At 47.9% G+C, this 26460-nt stretch overlaps 1 protein-coding gene across 4 annotated transcripts in view; it reads right to left on the bottom strand.

The window, feature by feature from the left end:
- IL1RAP (interleukin 1 receptor accessory protein) overlaps positions 1–22599 on the bottom strand; it is a 49173-nt gene extending 26574 nt beyond the window's left edge. For 2 of the 4 annotated variants that reach the window (XM_064457592.1, XM_064457589.1), the window contains exons 1-2: positions 22528–22595; positions 5873–5940 (exon numbers count right to left, since the gene is read on the bottom strand). In XM_064457592.1, the coding sequence (XP_064313662.1) occupies positions 5873–5939 (67 nt within the window). In that variant the 5' untranslated portion in view covers position 5940; positions 22528–22595. Of the gene's footprint in view, positions 1–5872; positions 5944–22150; positions 22352–22527 lie in introns of those variants that run through there. The other 2 variants (XM_064457590.1, XM_064457591.1) reach the window with 2 other exon arrangements.
- Positions 22600–26460: the final 3861 nt, after the last annotated feature.

Here is a 26460-nt window from a genome sequence, read left to right as displayed (position 1 = left end):
CATTGAACAAAGCAAATGAGACCATCTTCCCTGAACTTGGAGAAGAGTCACAGACCCAGACACACTGAAATCGGTGGGAATGACAGAGAACTTGGGCTAGCCCTAGCCAAGATCAGCTAGCTCTCACCATTTGCTCCCACTATCTCCACAGCAGAAACAGTGGTCAGAGAATGCCTAAAAACTGGTTGTACCTCAAACACTGCCTTGTAGGCTCAGCCTGGAAGCTGCACAAACTCTGCAAGAATTTATAATCTGACTTCCAGTGGAAATACACCAAAAAGGGCCTGTCTTAACCTCACTGCATAGCTCCTGACTCCAAGTTTCCGTAGGTAACATGGGGAGGGGTAGGGTCTTTTGTCTCTTCTAGAACTCCACAGTGAGCTCCATACCTTCCCTCTCCATGTGTGTAAGGCTGTGTTTACTGTATGTGGCACTGAGTATTTTGGTTACCTCCAGTAACTGGGCCTAAAAAGAAAAAGTACTCATTTTTCTCTACCAAGCTTGACATGTTTTGCTGGAGGCTTTTTTTTTAAACTGAGATCAAAATGATAAAGGTAGGGGTATGAACTGCTTCAAAGCCTGAATGAGAAAAGAAGCAAATAGCTACTTTCCATCCCACTTCATTGAGGAAATTCATGCATGAAGTAAAGCAGAGCAGCATGGGAGGAGGAGAAAGAGAGAGAGGAAACAGAACGGCCTGCTGCAAAATCATCTGTAGGAGAGGCAGCATGAAAAGGAGGTTTACCGGATTAGCACTACCATAGAGCTGTGCTTAAGCTGGCAGGGGCTCTCTGTGTGCATAGGACACCAGACTGGGACTTGCCAAGGTCCAGGCTCAACTCCTGGCTCTGCCACAGGCTTGCTTAGTTAAACCCATGCAGCCTAGTTATTGCACTTAGCCTGGGTCTCTGTTGCCTGTTTTAAAATCCAGTCAACAGTTCTGGACTGCCCACCACAAACATCCACAGGAATGCCTGCATTAAAAAAAAAAAAAAAAAGAAACCCAGTGCTGCAGCAGTTGCTCTGGGATGAGGACAGGAACTGAAAAAAATGCAGCAGGCAGTAAAATGCACCGTAAGGGTCTACGAGCCCGGCAGAAGTCATTTGTGTGCAATAAAATGTATGATACTGAGCGCACAACCACGCAGCTGCAACCGGGGGCATGATGGATAAGAGAACAGGAAAGAGGTCCCCGATGTCCCCTGATGCCCTATTTGATATACACAGTCGCAAAAGCAACCGTCCAATATCTCATCAGCAATACACCCAAAACAGGCTGCTTTCTTCCATACGTTTCTGCACTTCTGTGCAGACGGGTCGCGTCCTGTTGACGCCTGCACAAACCTCACCCCTCACAACGTATTTCCTCAGCTGACAAGAAGCAGAAGCAAGGTCTTATCTCCTCCGCGGGCACGACTCTGGCTGGTGCGGAGGGAGGCTGGTGGCTGTGGTTACACATCTGCACCCAGACCAGCTCTGCTCTGCAGGTTTTATCTCCATCCACTTCAGGTCTATGTACCTTTCAACACCCTCGGTGTTGAATAACTTCATGCCCCCAAGCTCCATAAACTTCTACAACCACAGTAACTCACAGATGGGTATGGATAGTTATAAAATCGTGTCCTAAATTAGGACAGCAAGAAGCTGAGATTGGAAGAGTAGGAGGAAGTCAGGAAATCCCAGGAGAAGATGATGGGGGAGGGATTTAGTCTCTTTAGAAAACAATAATACAGTTTAATCTATTTTTCTTTTGACTTTACACACTAAAATAAGCTTCTCAGCTTCTGGGGCTGTCACAAATCATAAGGAAAATAAGGCCACTGGAACCCCATCAGTAGAAGAAGAGCTATATAGTAATAATCCTGAGTAGTTTCGCAGGGCTTTCCATCTTCAAAGTGTTTTACAGACAGTAATTTATTAATCTGCAGATTTCCCCTGGCCTCTCTGCTAAGTGTGAGACACGCAGCACAGATCAGCACTCAGGAGAGATGGTGCAGGCAGCAGCTCTGACCTCCAGAGCCAGACCTTGGTTTCTGACTTGCTGCGGTCAGACTTTTGCTGCTCCAGCTACCACCTGAATCCAGAAGCACTGGCGATGCCTGTCACTTTGAACCCAGCTTCAGAGGGGACAAAACCAGTGCCTGAGAGCCTCTGGTACAGGGGAGTGTAAGTGACATGCTCAGAACCCAGGCAATAACAGCAGAGCCTGAAATTAAACTCCCAGGACAGAGTCTCCTGGCTGCCTTACAGCTACTGCCTGCCATGCTGGGGTGTCACTCCGGGCAGTGTTCCATCTCCTGGGGTGTCACTCCCTCTGGCCCCAGTCCTGGGCTTATCCTACCACACAGCCCATCTGATAGCCCCTGTGGGAGCTGTCAGAGTAGTTTCCTATGCAAACACGATGCTTCTTCCCACCAAAGGACTATGCACAGCAGTCACCTGTTCACACTAGGTGGGTCTTTTACGTAATTAGCTTGAGGCTGCTTTTCCTCTCCTAGCAGCGATAGTCTTCTGCTTTTCTAATTCCCCAAGACAACTCTAACTGTGACGCTCTCCCCAACCCTTGCCCTGCAAAAGCTGGGAGCTCTTGGAGAATGAGAGAGCAGCCTGGTTAGCAGAGGGAGAAGAATGGAACAAGGAGCACAACTACAGTTACATCTTCTAAATAAGTTGGTATCTAACGTAGGCCAGCTTTGTTTGGAAATCAGAAGATAACATTATTCCATATTCATATGGCTGTTATGTTTGTTGTCTGACTGGTTTTTCATCTCTTTTAAGCCAGTATATATTTATATGACTTCAGTAGTGCCAAAGAAGTCATTGTAGGACCAAAATTAGGTTCACCAGGTTTTACTACCCTTCTCTGGGTATTAGAACATCTGGGTTCATTAAACATCCTACAACACAAGTGCAGAGATCGAAGCCTTTTTTCCATCTTAAAGATGGCTTAGCTGAGGCAAGGAAAGCAGAGGTCCTCAAGCACCATTGCAAACAGTGTCCCCCAAAGGTCACAAGTAAGGAATTCGAACCCAGGAACTGCAGATCATGTATAGTATCGAGACCAGAAGAGATTTGCCCACGCATACGGCACGAGTGAGTAGCAGACTCAGCACAAATTCAGTCTCAGACTCCAATTCTGAGACTGTACACTACTCAGATCACATTTCTTTCCTCTTACAGCTTGCTGCTTCCTTTCAGCAAATGATTTCGTTTCAGCACCAGCCTCCACGTGCTGCAGAAACAGCAGAGCCCAAAGAATGGATGTTTAGAGCCATAGTGCTGTTGGCAAAATTCTTGGAGGAAAAATAAAAAGTTTGCAGATTTTTCTCCCCAGTAAGAGCAGGGTGAAGTACAGCACAGAAGCTTTCTGACACACTGCCAGGGCAACTGTCAGCCATCCTGGCTGAACTAGATTGAAAGGTCATCTATATTATAGCTGGAGTAGTGCTGGTGTTTTATAGCTGAAATTTAGTAAATGTTTGCTCTTCACCCCCTCTGTAAGCTCAGAGAGCTCAGGACTCAGCAGAGCCGGTACCCCTGGCTTGGGGCAGTCTGGTCAGTGCCGCTGACCATGCTGCTTCCCTGGGAAGGGCCACAGAGGCAGGCAGAAGAAGTGGCAGCAAACCATGACAGAATTCCTGCCCCTGCCTCCAGCCTTCCCCAGACCCCAGCCAGCCTGAGCTGGAGAGAGACTGGTCCTGACAATACAGCACACATGCCCACAGAAAAAGATGCAACAGAAATAACAAATCCCTACCAACTTATACACCTTAAATATCCCAGGAGCTAGGTTCCCCAATGAGAGCTACTCATCTCCGTGCCCTTGCTTGGTGTTAGGAGATCACTGCTGCAGCTGCAGACTGTGCACAGCCCTTCTGCATTCATTCCAGATAACCCCTGCTCTACTCCCCTCACCTACGCTCCCCGCTCCGAGAATCAAAACCAAGCCCAAATGCTGTAACATTATCAGAGCATGTCCGGTCTCCCACGCTAGTCTGTGTTTTCAATTTTGCAAGGGTGAAATGAGCTCCAATCCCCTTTTGGTGCCAGTCCCAGGAAACCCCACAGTGTAACAGAGGGTTGCACAGACGGCTGCCTCTCCATCCAAGTACGAACAGCCCGTCATGAATAACAAAAGACATTTTGACAGCCCAAAGCTGTTTAGGATGTCCATGGAACAAAAAGGGAGCTCTGAACTGAAGAGTGGGTCTGTCACCAACAGACCTGCAGAAAGTTAAACACTTACACTACAGTGGATTTGCAAAAGAAATGTATTTTAACTGATCACGTGTCCCATGCATCACCACCCTTGGACACTTATGTTCTTGCAGCGCTCTACAAGGGCTCCAACCATCCTGTAGAGAAAACCTGTCCCCCAGGAAGAATATTGCAAAAGCACCAAAAACCTCACAAAAATGCATGCAGAGTTCTGCCAGATCAATTGACACGAGGCTGTGTGACCCAAATGCCAGGGTGCTCATTTCACAGCTCCCAGCTGACAGTCTCAGCTTTTAGAGTTGCTCTAACATTTCCTGGGCAATCCCAATTCAACTGTACCTACCTCCCATTTCTGAAAAAAAACCCGAGATGACTGCACACGGGCTGTTGTAACGCTGCCTCAGGAGGAGGATATTGCGTTGGTGGAGAGCAGAACAGCACGTCCAGAAGCACACACAAAGCAGGGATTTTCCCAGCGAGCAGCGGCGATCCGTGCCGCTGGGTCCCTCCTTCCCCAGGCACTCCTACTAACTATAACTAGGGCTTAGTGAAGGAGTCCTGGTCCATATATTTTTTCTCCTTTGTTATTTTCCCCATTGCTCACCGCTTTCGCTGGGTCCCTGCTAGCCAGGATGGGACATCCCCTACTGAAGACTACACCCTCCTGTGAATGCCTGCAGCGCTCGGGCAACCAAAGGGGAAAAGCCTCTCAGCCTTCAGCCTCTGCTATGAGCCCTACACCAAGATGAACCTTGCTGAGGTGTGTGTTGTGAATCTGGCCCCAATAATTCAGCATGGTCAAAGAGACAACGATACACGACCTGTTCATCTGCTCAGGGTATTATATCCGCTTGTTTACCAGCACTACAGAGGGGCAAGAGCTCACAGGGGGACTTGCTCAATCCCCCGCATAGCCCTTATTCTGAGCTTTTTTCCCCTATAAAGCCAGTGTCTGTTCTTTCATCCCTCCCCCTTTCCACTCGCCTCCTGCAAATCATGCTGTCTCCTTCCACCCCCAAATAGGAAGTCCGGAGCAGAGACGCACACAATCTGCCTCTTCACAAGAGCTGAGCTGAATGTGTGCCAAAGGAGCTGCGAGCATGACAACAAATTTCCTGTCAGGAAAGTGACTCAGTGAGATGGGTATGAGAGCTCCTCTTACTCAAGAGGTTCACCCCTCCTCTTGCTTTGCTGAGGCACGAGTCAGAATCTGAGAGCCGGAATCTCAACGCCCTCCGGATCCAACCAGCAATAGCAGAGTTCAGGTTCAAGCCCAGGTCCTGCCTGCAACTCAGTGACAAGTCAGCGCCACGTGCCAAGTCCTGGTTTCACCCCTTGCATTAGGGGAATAACATTACTGATCAACTGGGCAGCTTGATTTCGCAAAGCACTTTTAGGTCAAGGTGGTGTTTATTGTTATTTGCTAATGCACCTGTTTACACCATGCTCATAGCCCCTCTACGGAAGCATTATACAATATCCACACAGAACTAACATTGTGTTCATGCATTTTGCTGAAGTATTTCACACACGACCATTTCATCCAGGACTACTGTAAATGCTTAAAAATCCCTGCTGCCAGTTTTGTTTCTCTGGCCTAAGATCAGCTCTTCCCATGATATGTGGGCAGACCCACCACATGCCATGTTCTTACCCGAGCTGCTGCCGAGGGTGACCATGCACAGCCAGAACGTAACCAGCAGGGCACCAACCATCTTCATCCTGCTGAGACAAAGCACACACAACTTCTGGTTAAAAAACCCCAATATTTCATCACTGCAAACAATTTTTTAATTCTGAGTTTCTGTTTATTCCTCTGCCTACCCAATTATCCTTTAATTCTGGCATGTTCTTTTCTTATTATTATTTCATTAAGATTCCCTAAGAAAAGCATCTGTATGGCAGTGCTGTCCTGCCTGCAGCCAGCTGCATGAGCTCTCCAAGCCCAGGAAGTGATGGCTCAGAAAAGGATACCGGAGCTCATTGACTTAAGTCACTGGAATAGTCTATGCCCATGATCACAAGGAGTAAGGTAGATGGTTGCAGGCTAGTAATCCCAAGCTTTGACTCCCAAAACACTAAGGTCCTTTCCCGAGACCTCGTTCTGCCAGTGCACACACTTGTTTCTAAGAACAAGCACAGAAAACACTTGCAATGGCGAGCAGTGGCTGAAGAACATCTGCACTGAACACACATCTGACAATTCAGCATGACAACCATGCTGGTGCAGGCTGAATTTGCAAGCTCTACTGGTGGCCTGCAAAGAGGTTGGCTGCCAGAGTTGTGACTGCTTCACCCTGTTCCTGCAGGCAGGTCAAGGCAGGACAATGCTTCACCAACTCTTTCATAGAATCATTAAGGTTGGAAAAGACCTCTAGGATCATCAAGTCCAACCGTCAACCCAACACCACCATGCCTCCTAAACCATATCCTCAAGCACCACATCTACCCTTCGTTTAAATACCTCCAGGGATAGTGACTCTGCCACCTCTCTGAGCAGCCTGTTCCAACACCTGACCACTCTTTCAGCAAATAATTTTTTCCTTATATCCAGTATAAACCTCCCCTGATGCAGCTTGAAGCTGTTTCCTCTTGTTCTATCACTAGTGACCTAAGAGACCAAGACCCACCTCACTACAACCTCCTTTCAGGCAGTTGTAGAGAGGAATAAGGTCTCCCCTCAGCCTCCTCTTCTCCAGACTGAGCCACCCCAGCTCCCTCAGCTGTGCCTCGTAAGACTTTTGCTCTAGACCCTTCACCAGCTTCGGTGCCCTTCTCTGGACACACTCCAGCATCTCAATGTCCTCTTGTATTGAGGGGCACAAAACTGAACACAATATTTGAGGTGTGGCCTCACCAGTGCCAAGCACAGGGGCACCATCACTGCCCTGCTCCTGCTGGCCACACTATTCGTGATACAAGCCAGGACGCCATTGGCCTCCTTGCCCACCTGGGCACACTGCTGGCTCACGTTCAGCCGGCTGTCAACCAGCACCCCCCAGGTCCTTTTCCTCCAGGCAGCTCTCCAGCCACTCTTCCCCAAGCCTGTAGTGTTGCCTGGGGTTGTTGTGACCCAAGTGCAGGACCTGGCACTGAGCCTTGTTAAACCTCATACAATTGCCTTCAATTGGCTGAACTTCATCAAGGCATCTCAGTTCCACCGGGCAGACGCAGTAATGAGCATGGCTACACTGTCAGGAGCGCATTCATGAGATGACAGGGAAATCTGCTCCATCACAGTATGCTAAAAGGGTGGGGAGAGAAGCCACAGAGCTTGCTTAAACATGTCCCTCAAACCTGTCTATAATATATGCATTATGCAGAAGGGCCTCAAGCATAGACAGAGAGCACCAAAGATTGCACAGATTGCAGAGACTATCAAGAACAGGATGCATGAACTGTATGACTTCAAAATCTAGCAGCAGATACTGAATCCTTCCTTTTCAATGCTGGTATCTGAAAAACCTTTGTACAATGCTTTCCCTCTGCTGGACTCTTCTCTAAGAGACCAAGGAAACCCGGAGCAAGCCTGCTTTTCCCAACACGGTCCATGCAAAGGGCTGCAGACTGCCTCAAAAGCCATAAGGCCTTCAGAAATGGGCAAGAAGCCTGGAAGAAGGCAAGTTTTTTCCCTGGGGTCCAGCTGAAAGGGCTGGTTGACTCCTACCTCCTTCTTTCAAACTGAAATGCCAGTTGCTAATCAACCCCTTCTTTATTGCCATCTACAACCAGCTCCCAATGTCACTTGGACATATGGATGACTCCATAGAGAGGAAACAAATTAAGTACTCCTACCCTCTGAAAATGCTGAAAAAAGATAAAACATCTGTATTCCAGCAGATCAGACAGAACCAACATTCTGCACTTTTGGTGGGAATTTAGGAACTTCTGAGAATTCAGATGCTGGAAGAGAAGGAGTGTAAACAGTCGGGGGATCATTTCCATAATAAATAGCCCTCATGGTTCCCTCTCCATTTGTCATTAGATAAACGCACAGCATGTCCTAACTCATCCTTATTTTTCAGTGATTCTCTCCTGAATTTTGCACAACTCGGACTGAATTCAGCCCTGAAGCAAGCAGGGACAGCTACTGACTTTGGATGAGTTTCTCTCATTTAGAGCAAGGACATTTCCGTGGCCTGAGGCCAAAATAAACTACTACGCTTCACTCAGTGACACATGAACTCTGCAGCGAGCTAATATTAACATCCCATATCTATGCTCATAGGAACATGGTCCTTCCAACTGTCTCAAAGAGCCACCAGGTTTGTGTTCCCACAAGCAAGGTATCTAAAATTTCCATGCTCTGCCTGGTAGTAGGAAAATTCTGATTTTGTTGCTGGGTAGACCAAGAAGCCCTGCACAGCATGACTTCCTTCTGGTTCATTCCAGGCTCTCCAGAGATCTTATCAGTGGAGACAGACGGACACAGAGCCTGTCAGATTACAGCAGTTTCTCCATTACAGGAATGGGACTCAGCTGACCACTGCCCTGTCTGCTCTCACACTGTACAAAGTACAAAAGGCTGTGGAAGGCACACACACAGAGTCAAGGGCTGGTCGAAGGGAGTCATCACAACTTCCTGGATGCCCTGACCACACCAGCATTTGCCAGCCAAGATGAAGGAAGAGGATTCTTCCCCTTTGTTAAAAAAAATGGAACGCTTGCACACTCAATGAAAGAGGAGGGGGCTGTAGGGCAGGATGGTTTCTGCAGTCCAGCTCCGTTCGTGCAGCATATCATTATTCCCAAAAAATCCAATTAATGCCACAGGATCTAATGGTTTTACTACTAACACGGCACAAGGACCAATTCTTATGTACTAGTGCTGCTCGCACTGTGATGCTTTCCTTTAAATGGCCTGAAATCTGTGATATGCCCCAAAGAGAAAGGTCTTCCCACAACAGTCCTACGGTCACACAATGTCATCAACTCCCCCCATTTTGGGGAGGATAGCATGATTCTGCCAGTGACTCCAGGAAAAGAGCATTGCACTCATTCAGTCACGGAGAGAGAGGGTGGGTTTTGCAATGCCCTAAGAACATGACACCACAGGACCACAACCCACCCTGGTCTTGCCAGGAACAGAACAGTTTTCTCAAACTTTTCCAGCAACCTGCTTCTTTGTTTCGTGACATCAGAAACCATGTTGCCATTTTGCCTCTATATGATGCAATTCCAGTGGTGTCTGACTTCTTGCACAATTTGGCATCGCTGCAATGAAACACCACCATCTCTGGCTGCAACCGAAGGAGACAGAGGTCAAAGACTACAAACCCCAAGCTGCAGCAGAGGGGTTCGCCCAACTGCATCCACCCAAAAAGGTCACAGACATCACCTCTAGTACACAAGCAAATAAAATGAAAAGCAAACACTAAAAGGAGCCAGGAATAAAATCAGTGAGCAGAAAAGCATACCAGCTCAGAATTCACGCCACAGCTAGAAAGCAGGCAATCAGAGCAGCCAGAAGAAGGCTGGAGAGCTCTGATATATTCTCAGCCCTCTAGGAACTCCTCACGAGACCAATATACTCTGAGGTGTTCTTAATGTCTCCATAAATTAACATTTTAATAATAATAATAATTCATGGACCAGTTGGGGAAAACAATCCATCACTGCTGTGCTGTTGCTAGAATTCTTTAAGAAACTTACTTGAAATGTTCCTTTTGTTTCAAATCAGAAATTGTTTCCTTTTTGTTCCTGAGCATTTTCTTCTTCAAAACTTTCACCTTCTGTCTACTGGGGAGCAAAGAAAAGCGGGATGGGGGCGAACACAGTCAAGGAAAAGTCTCCTGTTCTTAAAAGCAGAGGTGGTGGCAACGTTTGGGTTTGCATTTGATACTGGCAAGAGTGGCCTTTATGTCAGAAAAACATTAATGTTTTCATATAAAACACTATTTAATAAAACACCCTTCCCAAACAGCCCTAGGCAAGGAATCATTCGCTCCTGCCTTTAGCAGCATGGACCCCACAAAGCCTACGCACTTTCCAAACAATAATAAAACCCAAGACAGATGTCAAAGAATTAACGGAGAGAGCTGCGCTCACAGTAACTACTGCACACCTATTTTCAAAGGCACTGTACCAATTCTACAGAACAATGCTGCATTCTCCAAGAAAACGCCTTTGTCCCTCCTAACCACAGGCACCTAGGGAAAGCTGACAGGTTTTTTGCTTTTCACTGAGACATCACGCTATGGCACACAGAACAAAAGCACCCTTCAAAACCTCACGACTAAGTGCTCTGGCTGAAAGGGCATTTAAAATAAAGCAGTTTCAGAAAGAGGAGAAAAAATAACACTGGCCAGAGCCAGTTTTACATATTATTTTCTTTCTGTAATTCTATCCCAAGCCCCTCAGCGTCACAAGCATTTGACAGTACAGGACTGGCCCCAGGTAAAGGGATGCAGACACAGGAAGCCTAGCAAAACCCAGGGTAGGCTAGCTTAGGAAGTTCTTTGTTTCTGTACCACATGGACTTGGGGATGAAGGCTGATGGGCTGCAGAGTGAGGCTGGTGCCCAGGAGAGGGGCACAGCTCCTCAGCTCCCATGTCACTGCATGCCCACAAGCCCTGGGACCCTGCAACATCACACAGCAGCATTGGAGAAGGCTGCTCGATGAGTTTGCTGGGTTTTCTTATGGGAAAATAGATGTACAGTCCAAGTAAATTCAAAGAACCTAAAAGACAGACAAAGGGCAGCCTGCAAAAGCAGCTGCAGAAAAGTAATAGCAAAAACACTAATGGAAAGCGGGAAAAGGCCTTTCAGCCCTCCAGGAAACGCTTTTGCTTTTCAGTATGTGCAGGAGTAAGTCAGACAAAGGGGGAAATTACTGTAGCATAAACCATCTTGGTGCCACTTAGCCAGGATTTGCGCAGCATCTCTCTGACCCTGCCTCTCCTCCGGAGGCCATTTGGGGACTGCACAGCACTGCCCTTTGCTATGGCATCAGCATTTCCACTCCTGCTCCTGCCCAAAGCAGAACCACTCCTGCGCAACATGACGTTATACTGAGAGCTCTGGAGATGGGGTAGGATGCAGGCAATGGGTTTCAGAAGTCCAGCCTTCTCTCCCCAGGAGGAATTAGCATGTTCATTAAAATTTTCTTTCCCAGACAGCTTCCAGGAACAGAAAGGGAAGGAAACCAGCAGCAGTACACTTTCCCTGCTCTCCTGCACACTACACCACACTCATCACTTCAAATGCAGGCACACTGACCAACAAAAGCCCCCAACGCTATCCTCAGAAAAATATTCACAAGTCTCCTAAGGGCAGGGAGCCCAATTTGTCTTGGCAGCAGCTCCCTAACAGCCAGGCACATTTCAGCAGGAATCAGCAAGGGCTGAAGCCTGGCCCACAATCAGGGATACTGCAGGAGCCGTAAGTGTGACCCAATCAGCGCATCTAATGATGACATATCCAAGGCAGGGACCTGCGAGATCGATGCTAAAGTCTCCCTTTTCCTAGGGTAGCTGCATTCACCAGGCTACCACATGCCTGACAGAGCAGGCTGAAAAGATTTTGTTCTGGGATATTTCTATTATAAAAGCAATATATATCATTAAAACCAAAGGAAACATTTAGATTTGAGCAGACTGAAACTTAGCTAGAACCACAGCAAATATTAAACACTTGCTTTTGCAAAGTTAAAAAAAAATTAAACTAGTGGGAGTCAGATGGAAAGCTGCCCTGGTGAGAGGTCTCCCCCGTCACCAGCACAAATCATCTCTGTCTTCCTTGGCCAGAGCTGGCCACTGTCATGCAGGACCTGGAACTACTGGTGAGCTACAGTGCTCACACACAGCTTTACACCCAGGTCTACCAAGCACCCAGAAGATAAAAAAAGAAAAAACAAAGAAACAAAACCACAAAAAAAACCCCACACCAACACAACACAAGAAAATCTGGAAACAATATTCTCAGTCAGTGGCTCAGCCAGCTCTTTGCTAGCTAAGGACGTGACACCAGGCATCCAAGGTGGCTCCGCTGCCCATCACCCACCGCTGCCTCTCCCTGGCCCCCTGCACTGCACATCCAGGCCAAAGGCTGCAGTCTGCTGGCTTTTTACTAATTACTTCTTACTAAATCTTCAACACAAGAATGAACAAACCCAGCAGTGTGTCACTCCAGGCATCACTCCAGGAGGTGGTCCCAAGCTGTTTCTCCTTTGATACAGCAGTGCAAACTGCAGGAGCAAGGCTGACCTTCAACGAGCACCAAGAGCTCCCACAGGCAGAGTAGGCAGCAGCCCCACCTCAAGCTCAGAGGCTAAGGGAAAAGCAGGGAGATGTTTGTTCACAGTGAGTAATTTCTGGGAGCTACCTTGGTAGTACAAGATTTGCCTCTGCCAGTGCCAATGTTTGGGACATGGAGGCAACTGCCAGCCAGGGAATCTGTGATCTGTTATTGTCATTTAGATACCATCTCCTGGTGTCCTTTTGGCTCAACAGATTTAACACTAGCAATCAGAATTCAGAGGAAGAAGCTATTTTCACACACATGATAAAAGGAAAAAAGTGCAACCTAGACATGTGGAGAGAAGGGGGGGGCTTGAAAATATATCTGAAGAGAGTCAGTGTCCCCTCCTTCTCCTGGGGTCCTCTCAGGGCTTGGCAAAGCAGAAATGCTACAGATCTTGCACACAGCTCTGCTGGAGCCCAGGGTGCCGCTGATTATACTCTGGCAGCTGTTTAGCAGGCAGAGCACACTGCATTTCATACATTTAAAATAAACTAGCTCAATAATCTGTCACCTCTCTGAAATATATGCACACCTGGACAAGACAAATAAACAGCTGGGACTATCACCAAGAGAGCTGTGGAGTGGGCTGAAGAGGGGCAGGTTGAGCCTCAGCTATGAAATCAAACAGCATGGATTACGAATGGATACATGCTGGACACCAAGCAGTTCAAACACCAATCTACAAGAGCACTTCTGTGCTCAAGCAAAAAGTATCCAGCCAAGATAGTCTATTTTTTAAGTCTGAATTGCCAGGGAATGAAAAGCTTCCAACAGAGCTTCAAAGAGAGCTGAGACCTTCCATGAAGCCAGGCACAATGCTTCTATTTTGGATGGTAATGTTATACTGAAAGGACAGCTCTGAGAAATACCCATGTATTGTGCTACCAGAAAATTAACTGACAAACTAATCTTTGCACAGAAAAAAAAACCAATCTGTAACCAACATGGCTCAAAGACCTGAGGAGGCTTAAGGAACCCAGAGTGAGATTCCTCCTCACTGAAAGAGCCCTGACTAGCTCTCATGGAGCACCTGGAGACATCTGAGAACAAGCATTTAATTTATACATTCTGCCTCCTGACCTTTTTAATGGCTTTTAGATGTAAGCAACTCCACTGCCCTCCCTAATAGGGTACTCCACTGTCCCCGTGGACATAACAGCACATCTACATTATACAACAGATTGCACAGCAGCAACCCCACGCTAGCTCCGCCTAAGTCTCTAAATCCAGAGAATACAATGCAGGCACAAGCAGGTTTATCAGCTGGGCTTACTGCCTTTTGCAGGGCCAGCCTGGGACTCCTGAATCCCAGAGCAGCTTTCTCAGGAGAGGAGTCTCCTTGCAAGCCCAGCCTGGCACAGCAAGCACTCTGCAGCCCCACTGCACATCCCCACCATCACAACAGGGGCTGCACCCAGCTCTGCTGAACACTGCTGCAATGGGCTCTCAGACTCAAAAAATGCTCCGAGAGTTTATTTCCTGAAGTTCAAGCCCTTGCTGCCAGCTACATACCTGCTCTCTCACTTCATCTCCTCCCCTTATAGCCCTCAGTGCTGGCAGACTGGATTCCCAGGATGGCTGCTCTATATTCAGCCAGCATCTTCCCTTTCTTGTTCCCCCAGAGGGAGACACAGCAAGCAAAAAGCCTTCAAGCACCACCATATTCTAGTGCACATCACTGTGTTTCACTCCCCTTTCCAAGGATCTCTTTTACTGTGCCATTGCCACAAAATCCCCAGGCAGACTGCAACATTGCCTGCACCATTACAGGTTTACCCATGCTGCTGCCAGTGGTGAAGACTTGATCTCCAACTCTCCCTGCAGCTTAAGAGAAGGATTTCCTCAAGTGACTCCAGGAATCCTGGGATGAGCAACATATTCAAGGGTAAAAGCAAGTCAGCTGAGTTCTTCTTTTTCAAGTTCAGGCCACACAGTGTTTCCACACCTGGCACTTACATCAATCATGTTAAATTTAATCACATTTAGCCTTACAAGAAAAAGCAAACAAGAATAAGACATGAAGATGCTTCATTCCCTCTCCCCCAGCTCAGACAGGCTGCTCTGTAAGTATGCTTTACACATTAAGCCACAGCAAAATTTAAAGCAATAGAAAAAAGAACAGCAAAGGCTCTGAAAGCCCAGGAGCTATCCGCCTCTCCTAGGACAACACCCCACTTACAAGCAGTTCTTCAGAGGTCCTTCCAGACCTCTCACAGACCTCCATGCTCCCAGCCCACCCACTTGGTCCTCCTGGTGACTATCAGAGCAACTTTCTTCTGCATACCTGCCCCTAACTGGTCAGCACAGTACAGTTGCATTCTGCAAAGGGGACTAGAAAAATCTGGGTACAGAGAGAAACAAAGGAAAACAGAAACAGAATGAGACAATCCTTCCCATGCCAAGTGTATCCCATTTCCTCCCCATGTCTTTAACATTTCCTTCTGCAAATATTAGGTTACGCCACCACAAGGAACTTGTTTGGGCTCTGCCTGCACTGACCCCATCAGTGCAGCTCTAAATTCAACCTTCAAACAAAGGCACCCTGAATTTTCAAGTCCAGGAGCCTCCTGCAAGGAGGTCTGCTCTGTGACCCACAGCACCTACACAGTGGGAAAGCTACGAGGGAGCTGCAGGCAGCAGTATGCCATGATTGTCATCAATATTAATTATTTGGGGAGAATATGATTGATCTCATGAGGGCAATGAATTCATTTCTTCAACTGAACGACAAACAAAAGGCAACATATGCACTGCTGACATTTCCAAAGGCTACAAGGAGCAGCGACAGGAGGAAATACCGCTATGTGTTAAAACCCTGCTGCAAAGGGCCAAAAATCTGAGAAGTCTCCAAAAATTTTCACTGCCGAGCACTTCCAATGCCAGGAATCAAACACCTTCATATTCTCAAATCTGCACTGACACTAGCCCTGGGCTGGCTCACCCCTTTGCACTGAGAGGAAGAAATCACAGAGTGTCTTTGGAAAATTAGGTTTGGTTTCCCTCTTGCTCTTTGACACTTCTTGTCAACAACTACAGAGTCATTACACCTGACAGACAAGGGAAAAAAAAAAAACCACTTAGAAAACACTGCCTTCCTGGGTAGCCACAACCCAGGGCTATTCCGCAGGGCTGAAATGCCAAGATGCAGCTCCCCTGTGCAAAGGGAGAAGAGGAGGGCACAATAAGCCTGGAGAAAAGTATTCCCACCTCTCCATGGCCTTGGGGCCAGGAGTGGCTGTGTATGCGCAACCTCCCAAGGAACCACAATTAAACAGCATCTCCCTGAAGTCCACACAGCAGCATGAGAGAGAACAAGGAAAGTGAAGAAAGGTAAATGCACTGAAGCTGAAGCAATTTTTACAGCAGGAAGGGGAAAGACAACCCAGACCATGGGAATGTTACCCCAGCAGAGTCTGAGTTTTGCCACATCCTTCAGTCAGCCCAACACATCAGCCCTGTCCAGCTCAACTGCAACCAGCACAGTTTGCTAGAGCAACACATTTTGGGATCCAACAGCACATTTGTACTGGTTCAAAGAGGCTGGGTGCCCTACTAGACCTTCACAGCTTGCCAGCATTATCATGCTGGCCATAACAACATACATCCTCCTCCCATTATCTGTATCCCTCCTTATAAACAAGGGCTGGGAGGCATCTGTGCTTGAAGGAAGAGGGGAAAGGCTGCTATATCTCAACAGAACAAATCCAATTATTTGTATTGGAGTGAATTTGTAAGGCTCTTACTGTCAGAATAAGTACTTCCTACAGACCCCTGAGCTTTGAATCAACAGAATGATGACAAGTTTATGTAGGTGGGGCCCCAGATGTTACTATGGTGGGATGGAGGTGAGGCTGTTTTACTTTTGGTTCCTTGTGAGATTTGCTTTTTGCAATAGGGCTAACCTCAGAAAAAAATAACTAGAAATCAGGGCTCCTGCCACTGCCATTTACTATGCTCCTGTAAGTCTCTACGGTTGAAGATTTTAAAACAGTCTACTAGTTTACGGTAGCAATATGAGTTTCTGGTTAATCTACATGAAACCTACAGAGGCATCAATCACCAATTGTAGTGCATGAAAAATTGTAGTGCCTCCCTGATAATCAGGCATTAGAGAGCTTACAAATGGCTGTCCCCTGAACTGAGCGCATTAATAGAGGCTTCTGAAATCTGTGCCTCTGTTTCTCTAGCTACTTTTATAACAGCCTCTCCCCATCTTGCACCACAGCTGAGAATCTTAATGTCTCTAAAGTGCTTAGAGATGCTGAGATGAAAGATAACATATGAGTGCAAAGTATAGATTAATTCCCTGAGCTCAGCAGCCACTGGAGCTGATGGGGCTAAACATACCACATACCCACCATGGAAAACTTGGGTTCTTAAGCCTGTCTTAAATAGTAACTACTTAAGCAGCAGTTCCATTGGAACAAGTCATTTTGGGGATGGTTGGCTGGGCACAGGGAGCCCCAGCAGGCAGAAAACACAGAAATGACATACTACTACAAAAAATAGATGCTTTTCCAGAATAAGGTCTTAAACCTGTTCCTATAGAATTTGGTAGTGGGATTTCAACTCATTTCAGTAGGAATACGACAGAGCTGTTCAGGTTTTAGCAACCAGAACATTAAGAACATGGCCAAACATAAACTGAAAAAATAATGCCATTTCTGTTTGTTTTTCAAATGATTAAATATTCCATTTAAATATTGCAAGGAAAACTTAAATTGAGCAAGATAAGTTTTGGCTTCCTTCCGAGTAGAAGGCAAACCCCAAAACGCTAGTGAAAAATCTAACAGATGGGAATTACTTTTCACTCTAAAAATTTCATTCTCTTGCACTGAGATTAACTGTAATTAGCTCTTTTTTTTAACATCTAGGACAAAAGGTAAAATGATAAAGAAAGGCAACTATAACCACAAGTCACCGGCAGAAAGAGGCAAAAAAAAAAAGAGAGGCAAAAATTCCCTCTGAAAAGAAAACATGTCTTTTTCACCAACCAGCATAATTGTTACAAACATATAGTTAAACAGCTCCACAGCATCCATCAGCACCAAGGATAAACATTTAGGTCACAATTTTGCAAGCTTTTACACACAAGTTTATCAAATATATAAGAATCATCCTCTGAACATCTGAAAATATCACATCCGTATGAGTGGACAGGATCAGGCCTAAAAGAGTCAAGATATTCCATTACACTTTTATTTCAGTCATGCAAGGGATTAAGCAAAACCAGAAGGGAACAACCCAACAAAACCCCCCCACCCCCCAAAAAAAAAAATTTAAAAAACCCAAACAGACCCACACAGCAGCTTTTCTAGTTAAGTACATAGAGAGATATTAAAACTTAGCTTTTCTTTTTTAAAGAACCCTTCTAATATCACCTCAGCTTAGTAAAGCTGAAGAAGCTTCTAAAGTGTTTGTGCAAGCGTGAGTCATGTTGTATCGTTGCCTTTCAGTTGCACAACAAAACTGTCCAAGGAGCTTCATGCCAAGCTAATGACCAGCCTTTTACTGCGGTACTTCCAGGCTGTAGCACAGAGCTCCCAGCTTATGCCCACACAACCCGCCGACCCACGGCTCTTGATGACCTTGCGCTGGGTGAGATTGCCAAGGTAACGGCTCCATGGCACCTCCCTGGTGTTCCCAGGAGAAGAAGCCACCTACCACTTGCTCCCCTGATTCAGCCCAGGATTCAGGGCAATCTGTTATTCTCTGCCCCAAACAGAGCTTTTAAGGTAACGGTCCCTTTTTGTTAACATACGTAAATCTAAAAAGACTCCATAAGAATCAATGTAACTTTTTCATTAAAATATGGAGTCAGCACGTAACAAAAGAGGGAAATGAAAGGAAAGAGGGAAGGTCCAAACCCAACACCAGGCCCCTTGACACGCCACTCGCTGCAAAACTTAGGGACCAGTATAATTATCCTCATTTTACTCATACGAGAAAGTGAAGCTCTCGCTCTCTCACACTCTTTCCTTCTCTTTCCCTAACGTTCTCAGAGACTTCTATCTTTAGCTAGTCATCCTTGCTGTAATTTTCTTAAAACTGTAACTGGATAATCATCCAGACTTGGGGGAAACCTTTGTTAGAGGAATAAATGGGGATATAGCCGCCATTTAATGAAACAGAGTTGCTAAATTAAAAAAGGACTGACTAAAGATCGATTCTTCACTTGTAGTAGAAACCCTGTTTTACTAGCAACTATTTTTAAGGAACCTTATAACAAAATATGTATGCTTGTACGTTCATGTTCTTATATTTTATTTTCCTGTCAAATAAGCCTCTGAATTTATGAATATGATCTGTGTATGTGTCTCATTGGGACCTCTGAGGTTGAAGGTAGGAAGCGAGCTGCTGAGCCCTACACATAACAAAATTGGCTGAGAAATGTGAGATTAGCCTTCTGCTTTGTGAAAACATTGGATGGGGGAGGGGGAAATCCTAAAATACCTCCCAAAAGAAGAAGCTGTTTTGTTCCAGTTTAGCAGTGACCAAGTCTCAGCCATACATTTTGCTGGCAGAGCAGAACAAAGTGATTACAAACCGTGGAGGTTTCAAAAGAAACCTACCTGCACATAGACCCCCGAGCTACACCCCGGCTGCAGAGCTGGCACGAGAGAGGGGGTCAGCTCAAGCGTGGCAAACATGACAGCCAGCTTCGCCTTCCTTCTGCTCTGCATCTGGCCCACCTCACGCAGCCGAGGAGCACCAGCTCTCACCCACTGGGTACACAGATGCCACCGGCCGGGCTGCATCAGCCTGGCAGCACAGAGGAGACAGCTCTTGGGGACAGTGAAATCCATGAGCTGTGTCAAGAGAAAGGCAGGAGAAGAAGGAGGAGAGCAAGCAACATCTGAACTGTCAACTCCACTGCAGAAAGTGTTTCAGTTCACAGACAACGCGGCGCTATTCACAGATTTCAGCTTATATAGGCTTTTCCATATATCTATTTTTATTCCCAAAGCATTCCCCATTGCTGTATGATGAAAAGAAAGATCGGACTGCATGGATGCTCAGATATGTGAACGCATTCTCATGCTGGTTATAACCTTCCTAACTGTCCACCTTGCTAGTGCAACCCGTGCTCTGAGAGCCAAGCTGGGACACCTTCTCTCCCACACCAGCAGCTGCAAGGGTTATCTTTGTGGTGAGCTTTTGCAAGTCAGAATTTTGCTGAAATGGAAGGACATTTGACAACAGTGGGGGGCCCAGGACAGACAGGGAAAGGAATACAAATCATGTGCCTGCCAAAATAACCAACATCAAAATCCAAATATAAGTGAGAAGAAGGAATAAAAGAACATGTTCTGGCCTCTTACTCTGAAAGAGTGAAATGCTTCTTCCCTGATGCTGGCATCTGGCACAGAATCATAGAATCATTTAGGTTGGAAAAGACCACCGAGATCATCAAGTCGAACTGTAAACCTAACACTGCCAAGTCCACCACTAAACCATGTCACTAAGTGCCACATCTAAGCGTATGAAGGGTTATTGCCAGGAACAAGTTAGATAAGGTATTGAAGAAATAAAGCTGGGACAAGCTCTCTCTGCCTCTTCCTTCCTATATGCACATTTCAGAGCATAAAATTACAGCACCAGGGCCTGCAAGGAGGCATTCCCCATCCCTCCACGAGTCCAGGCATCATCCAACCTCCCACCACACCGCTCTCCCAACCCCCTGAAGTCTCTCTTACCTGAGCATTCCTGTGAGGCACTTGGGGTAGTGCTTCCTAACCCAGGATACGAGCCTGCTCAAGCCCAGACCGGCACAGTACTCATCCTCGCTGCGCACTAGCTAATGCTCAGATGCCAGATACCTGCGCAGAGCCCCAGAGGTCTGGAAGGACAGAGCCCTGGCATATTCAGACACAAGCTTTCCTTCACAGACTGTGGAGGGACTGGCCATGGGCAGACTTGAGCAAGCACAGCTCTTCCTATGTAACACACAGACACTTTGAACTGAAGCTACATCCAGAGACGTGGAAAGAAGGTCACAGGGCTGCATGTGTGTTAGACGTGCCCTCTGCCTTGCACAAAGGCACTGTGTTAGCAACTTAATCTCTCACCCCATGGCTCTCTGCTTCACCTCCATGCAGCATCTCCCACCTTCCCAGCTTACTGTTTCCTGATCATTTCAGTGCCCTGCACGCTTCCACCACAAGTCCTCACAGCCTTACTCTACACATCCCATGTTATTCTGCATCCTTAACCGCTCCAACGGAGAAGGTGTTTCCAGTGACAGGAACAACTCCACACCTACTTCAACAGCTTAATCCTCTCCCCTTGTCCCTTCCTGCTCATGACAGCCAGGCAGGCAACGGGAGCAGAAAGTAAGACCCTTCCCAGCACTGAGCCCTCAGGCTGGAGCAATGCTCTCCATACAAACAGGATAGGCTTTTCCTGCAAGGGACACAAGACAGCAAGTAAATCTTCCGGACCTGCCAAAAGCAACCTGTTATAAATGGCCCTCTAAGTTATGAAGTATGGACTCTCCACAGCACGGTTAATAAATAATACCCCACGATCCTTCTGTGTATGGAAGTGTAAGTTCAGTGACAGTTCTGCTTATCCAAGAGGAGCCTCAGTTAAAAATTGAGTGTCAGAAAAATAGTACTTTTTAATCATGTAGCAGTATTTCTAAAAAAAAAAACCAAAACACACACAAACGAAAAAACACACAGATAAGAAGCTTGCTGCAATCTCCCAAATCCAGAAATAAAAAGCCTTTCCTAGGATAAGAAAACTAAACACATGGAACAAAAGCCATCCATTTTATAAGAAAAGAAGATCTGTAAAAGAAAACATAATTTTATCCAAGCATTATAACCAGCACATTATATTCACAAAGCAGAGGCTAGGATGGAAAGAGCATGCATACGAGAATGTATTTATAATCCAGTTTACTTCCTCAGGCCCCGAGATCAGGATCCCATTATGCCAAGCACCGTACAGAGACACTCTAAGAAACTGTCCCAGGCTGAGGAACAAGCACTGCCACGGTAACAAAGGGAAGCGACACTGGCACAGAAAAGGGCCACCTGAAGCACTGGAGCCCTGACGGTCTCTTTTCCCTCCTGCTTCCTTTTCAGACAAGCATTCCCGCCACCCAGTTTCCATCCAGGGACACCCCTCAAAATGCTTCCCGTAAAGGGGCTGCTGTCCCCAACAAAGACACAGCAAAAGGCATCTTACTGACAGCATCTAATCACCTTCAGGCTGTTTTCTTGGATGTGCCTCTTCCACTTTATTTTTCCGCTGCAGCTTAAGTCTGACCCCTTCCTCTCCTCCCTTCCATTTCAAAGATCTGCTTGACAGCAGAAGAGAACAGGTATCAGAGGCTCGTGCATTTACAATGCAGATGAAACCCGAAGTTGCATTCGTCAGTGCATGTAGCGCTCTAGCGAGGAATGCCCAAATTTCCCTGGCCCAAAGGAGGGAATTTAAGCAAACCGCTCCGCATTTCGGGTACCGGCGGCACGGCCAGCCCGCCCGCAGAAGCGGCGGAGACACGTATCCACGGTCCTGCAGCTCGGCTCAGACTTGCCTGCACGCCCGCTGCCTCCTTTACCAAGGCAGGGCGGCGGGGTCCCCCGGCTCGGGGCAGCACCGGCGCCGCAGCGCCCGCCCGCCTCCCCCGCCACCCCCGGCCCGGCGCGGCGGGACGCGGCCGCGCTGCTCCGCTCTCACCGTGCGGAGGCGGCTCCGTCCGGGGACGCCCCGCGCTGCCGCCGCGGCACCGCCAAGGCTGCCCGGGCTCCCCCGAGCGTCCCTTCTGCTTTCTTTCCTTTTTTTTCCCCCACCGGCCGACGAGCGGGGGCTGCTGCCGGCTGCGCGCCCCCGCCTCCCCGCGCACCGCCGGGGCTGGAAACCGCCTCCTCCGTCAGAAACTTTCCCTCTGAGTGCGGGGAAGTTCACGGCCGGGGCGGGGCGGGGCGGGGCAGGAGGGGCAGGACCCCCCCTCCCCGCACCCGCCTCGGCGCGCCACGGGGCCGCACCTCCCTCCCGCCGCCTGCGCCTACAGAAACACGCGTGTACCCCTCCCACCCCCACGCACAGCGGCTCACCTGAGAACGCGGAGGGCCCCGCGCGGCCGCGTCCCGCGCGCCACTCTCTCCTCTTCCTCCTCCTCCTCCTCCTCTTCCCCGGTCCGCCCCGCCCCGCGCTCACCGGCCGCCCCTTTCCTCGCCGGCCGCGCTCCCTACGGGCGCAGGGCGGGGTTCCCCCGTCCCCGCCCGCCGGCCGTGCCGTGGGGGCTCCCCCGGCTGCGGCGCGGCCCCGAGCCCCGCGCGGGGCGGGGGGGTGTCACCCCACCAACGGGCAGCGGCCGGGGGCGGCGGGCCGGGGAGGCGGAAGGCTGCCGCGATGTCCCTCTCGCAGTTTGCGGGATCCTGCTGGGAGGAGGCGGGTTACGCGGCCGGCGCGGGCCACGGCTCCCTCTCCTGGCCTGAGCTGTCCTGCCGGCTCGAAGCGGCTGCGGGGGGGGACAGGCAGGCTGGCAGCTGCCTCAAGTCAGCGCCCGGTCCCCCGGGCGGCCGAGGGACATCTGGGACATTCGGAGCCAGCCCGCTGCCTGTTTAGGTAAAGCGGGCCGGCGTGCGCAGCCCCAGTGCTGCTGCAGCCCCCTCCGCTCCCTGCGGGTCGCTTGTACTCGGGAAGGCAGTTTCCCCTCCTCCCCTGCGTGCTGGGAGGGAAGGGCGCGTTGGTGAGAGCCGTGGCACCCTGGGCTCTGCGATGGCACCTCACCCCAGAGAGGTGGCACCTGCTCAATGCAACGTGGTAAAAAAACACGTATCTGCTGTCGTGGGATGTGCCCAGATATGCTGGGGGCACTGCTCTGCCAACAGCTGGCCCTTCCTGCTGCCCCTTTTGACATCTATGGGAGCTGCCTGGCACACCTGCATCAGCAACACCTTCTGCCATGTCGCTGTCACAGATGCAGCCCAGATAAGACTGAACTTGTTAACAGATGAGGAGTGGGCACCTGAAATGGACTCCAAGGGAAATAATAGTGAGTCTGAGGAGTGGAAGAAGGATCTGCAAAAATTTGGGCTGGCACCTTCTCCTGGAGAATGTGGTCGGTGATAATCAGTGCAGCCCATAGTGCAGGAGTGCACTTGCCCCAGGCAGGGAGGAAAGCTCCGTCTCCTCTCAGGCTGGCCAGGAGGCTCTTCTATCCTGGCAGCAACTGACCTGGCTTTTGTCACCTGCTGGCAGCCAGACAGCAAAGTGATATGTCTGGACACAAAGCCTTTACTACCAAGAAAACTCCTATCAGTTCAAAGTGCTGCAGCACTTCTTAGCACTATTTACTACAATGCTGCACCCATGTTGGACTGAGTTCAAGATTTCAGTCATTAACCCCAGGAGGTGGCTCCAGGATATCTAGAGACCAAACTTCACTCCACCCTGTGAAGCTCCTCTGCAACAAACCTGTCCTGGAGAGCACGGCCTGGCCAGTTGCACCTGTCACAACCTCTCACATCTACCACTAGAACGTATCTCCCCATCTTCTTCACAAGGCTGTGTGAGGTACCATTGCACACACACTGCTGCTGGGAAAGGAGGCCCTTGCCCTCATCAGCCCACCCAGCTCATCAAGGTGGGCACACCTGAAGTTCACCCCATCCCAAGGAAGAGCAGCTGTGGCCTGGCTGTGCCGCAGGGTGTGAAAGAGCTGCAAGGGGAGGCTAGTGCTGTTGTCTGGCAGGAGTAGCTCTTCCTTCTGCACCACTCTCCCCAGTCCTTCCTAGGGTTCTGGCACAGCAAAATTAGGCAGAAAGTTTTTTATCTCAGGAGCTTTCTCATCCTGGTTGTGAATGGCCTTGAAAACCTGCCCACTTGGCTTGTGCTTAGGGTCAGCTCCACTCAAGCCATCTCTAACCCAAATCTATCCAAGTATTGCAGGTAACTTGTTAAGGCAGAGCTCCGTGCAGATTAATTTACCCCACTCTTAAGGCAGATTAGTCTGTGTTTTGCTCCATCCCACATGTGCAGCTCCAGGAGCCAAGGCATCTTGTCTGGAGCTACTTTAGGCATCTGTACTCTCAGCTGCATTACTGAATAGAGGCAAAACTGGAATAGCAAGGGATACTTGGTGAGCTGTATTTTGCAATGTACTTACAGAGAAATATGTGCCTAAAATCTTCTGTTGAAACACGACAGTCCACTTTTCTCACAGAAGATGAAATAACGAAAGGATTGCATATTTTAGTCGTGATATTTAATGCAGCTGTGGGAGTAGCTCAGCTGCTCTGGTGATTGTTACAAGAATTAAATAATAACGATACCTTGTTCTACATAGTATCTGCCATCCATAGATACAGATCTGGGATGGGGCATGTCATTATTCTTGTTTGGGAGGATCCAGGCACTGTTGCAATACCAGTAATGCAAGTTAACTGTTATCGACACATGCACCCTGGGAAATTCATACCGTTCCAAAATCCTAGCCTGCCTCCACCAGTACAAATTAGGGTCTTAAGGCCAATGTCATTAATTTTCTCTGATTTTGACAGAAAGCCAGAATTCAACTTTAGACTTCATTGCAGGGCTCATGAATTGAAGTTCAAGACCAAGTTTCCAGAGATTGTTTTAAGGCTACAGCTGATGGTGAAGCCCCAAACCACACCTACTTATTGTGCTTTAATGGGAAAGGTTTCAGACCCTTTTTGCTTATAGATTAAAAGAATCAGCAATTCCTACTGTAAAATAAGGGTAATATTGCACACTTGGCCTCAGTGCTGTCATAAGGATTATTTTTGTATTGCTATTTTTTCTCCCATCCTTTCTCCACTCTTGCTCATGCTATTTCTGTGCAGGTTAAAATGCAACACAGTTACACCCTAGAGTGAATTATACTATAGTTTGAAGAGCAATTCAGTAAATAGAAAACATTTTTTTAAAGCACAAAAAAAGCAGCATTGTGCCACAGTTTTGGGGCAGGAAGCAAAGAGTTGCATTATTAAGTGAAACCACGGCGGGGACTTAAATAGCAGAGGAATGTGTTGGTGTTTAGCCAGGACACTGGAGCTGCTGGCATTGCAGCTGCTGTGAAAATATTCCACAGAACTCCAGTAACAAGTGTCCAAAGGCCTCGGTCTGCTGCTATTCTATTCCCGTTAGTCAGTTTAGAGCTAGGAGCACGGGAGGAGCCTGGGTCATACAGCTCAGTTCTCTGCCATGTCAGGCACAGTGTTGTTTATGGTCCTTTGCATGAAAGGACCATGCTTCAGCTTAAATCAGGTTTGTGTTTTCTGCCTGTTACTCCTTCTGGGAGATTCTTTTAGGCTGTCTGTGTCCCTGATGCTCAGGAACCTTTGTGTCATTTCCATCACCAGTTTATTCCCACATGTTCTGGCACCAACATCAGCTCTCATTTCAGTAGTTGTTTTGCTCACTGCTCCTTACTCAGGTGTTTTTATGGAGATGGTTCTTGCCTCCTCTCCCCGCTGAGCTACACAGAACTGGCTTGTCAATCTTCTTTCCTAAATGACTCTCAGCTCACCTCAGACCTCTTCCCTCCATCTGCTCTGGTTTCAATTAATCTTAAAGTGCATATGGATGACCGAAAGTAGTTATAGTATTAAATGGGAGAAGGTCTCACTGATGCTTCATACAAGGATATTAAAGTCCCCATTTCTCACTGAAATATCTCACCTGGTAATCCCAAGATTGCATTTATCTTTCTGCAACTAAGCTGTAGTGGTGACGTCATATTTCTCCTCCATTTTTGCTTGCAATGGTAAGTTCCCAGGCTGAATCAGAAACTTGCTACTATTCTCTTGTCAGTTCCCAATTCTCTTATATTTGTCCCAACTCTCAGCCTGCACGCAGTTTTCAGGTTTGTTTGTTCTTAGCCAGCATTTCTGATACCGGGATATCAAGGTAGTTTCATAACTTCTAAAAGACATGTTCCCGCTTGTTACTTTACTCACACCCACCTAACCCATTTTTCTTCCTTCCTAGTTCAGGAAACAAGGCCTAGACTACATATAATT

Source organism: Phalacrocorax carbo, chromosome 7, assembly GCF_963921805.1.
Source record: "Phalacrocorax carbo chromosome 7, bPhaCar2.1, whole genome shotgun sequence".
In the NCBI taxonomy this organism is placed as follows: Eukaryota; Metazoa; Chordata; class Aves; order Suliformes; family Phalacrocoracidae; genus Phalacrocorax; species Phalacrocorax carbo.
Note: the sequence above shows the minus strand (reverse complement) of the source record. Positions and strands in the feature narration are given on the sequence as shown.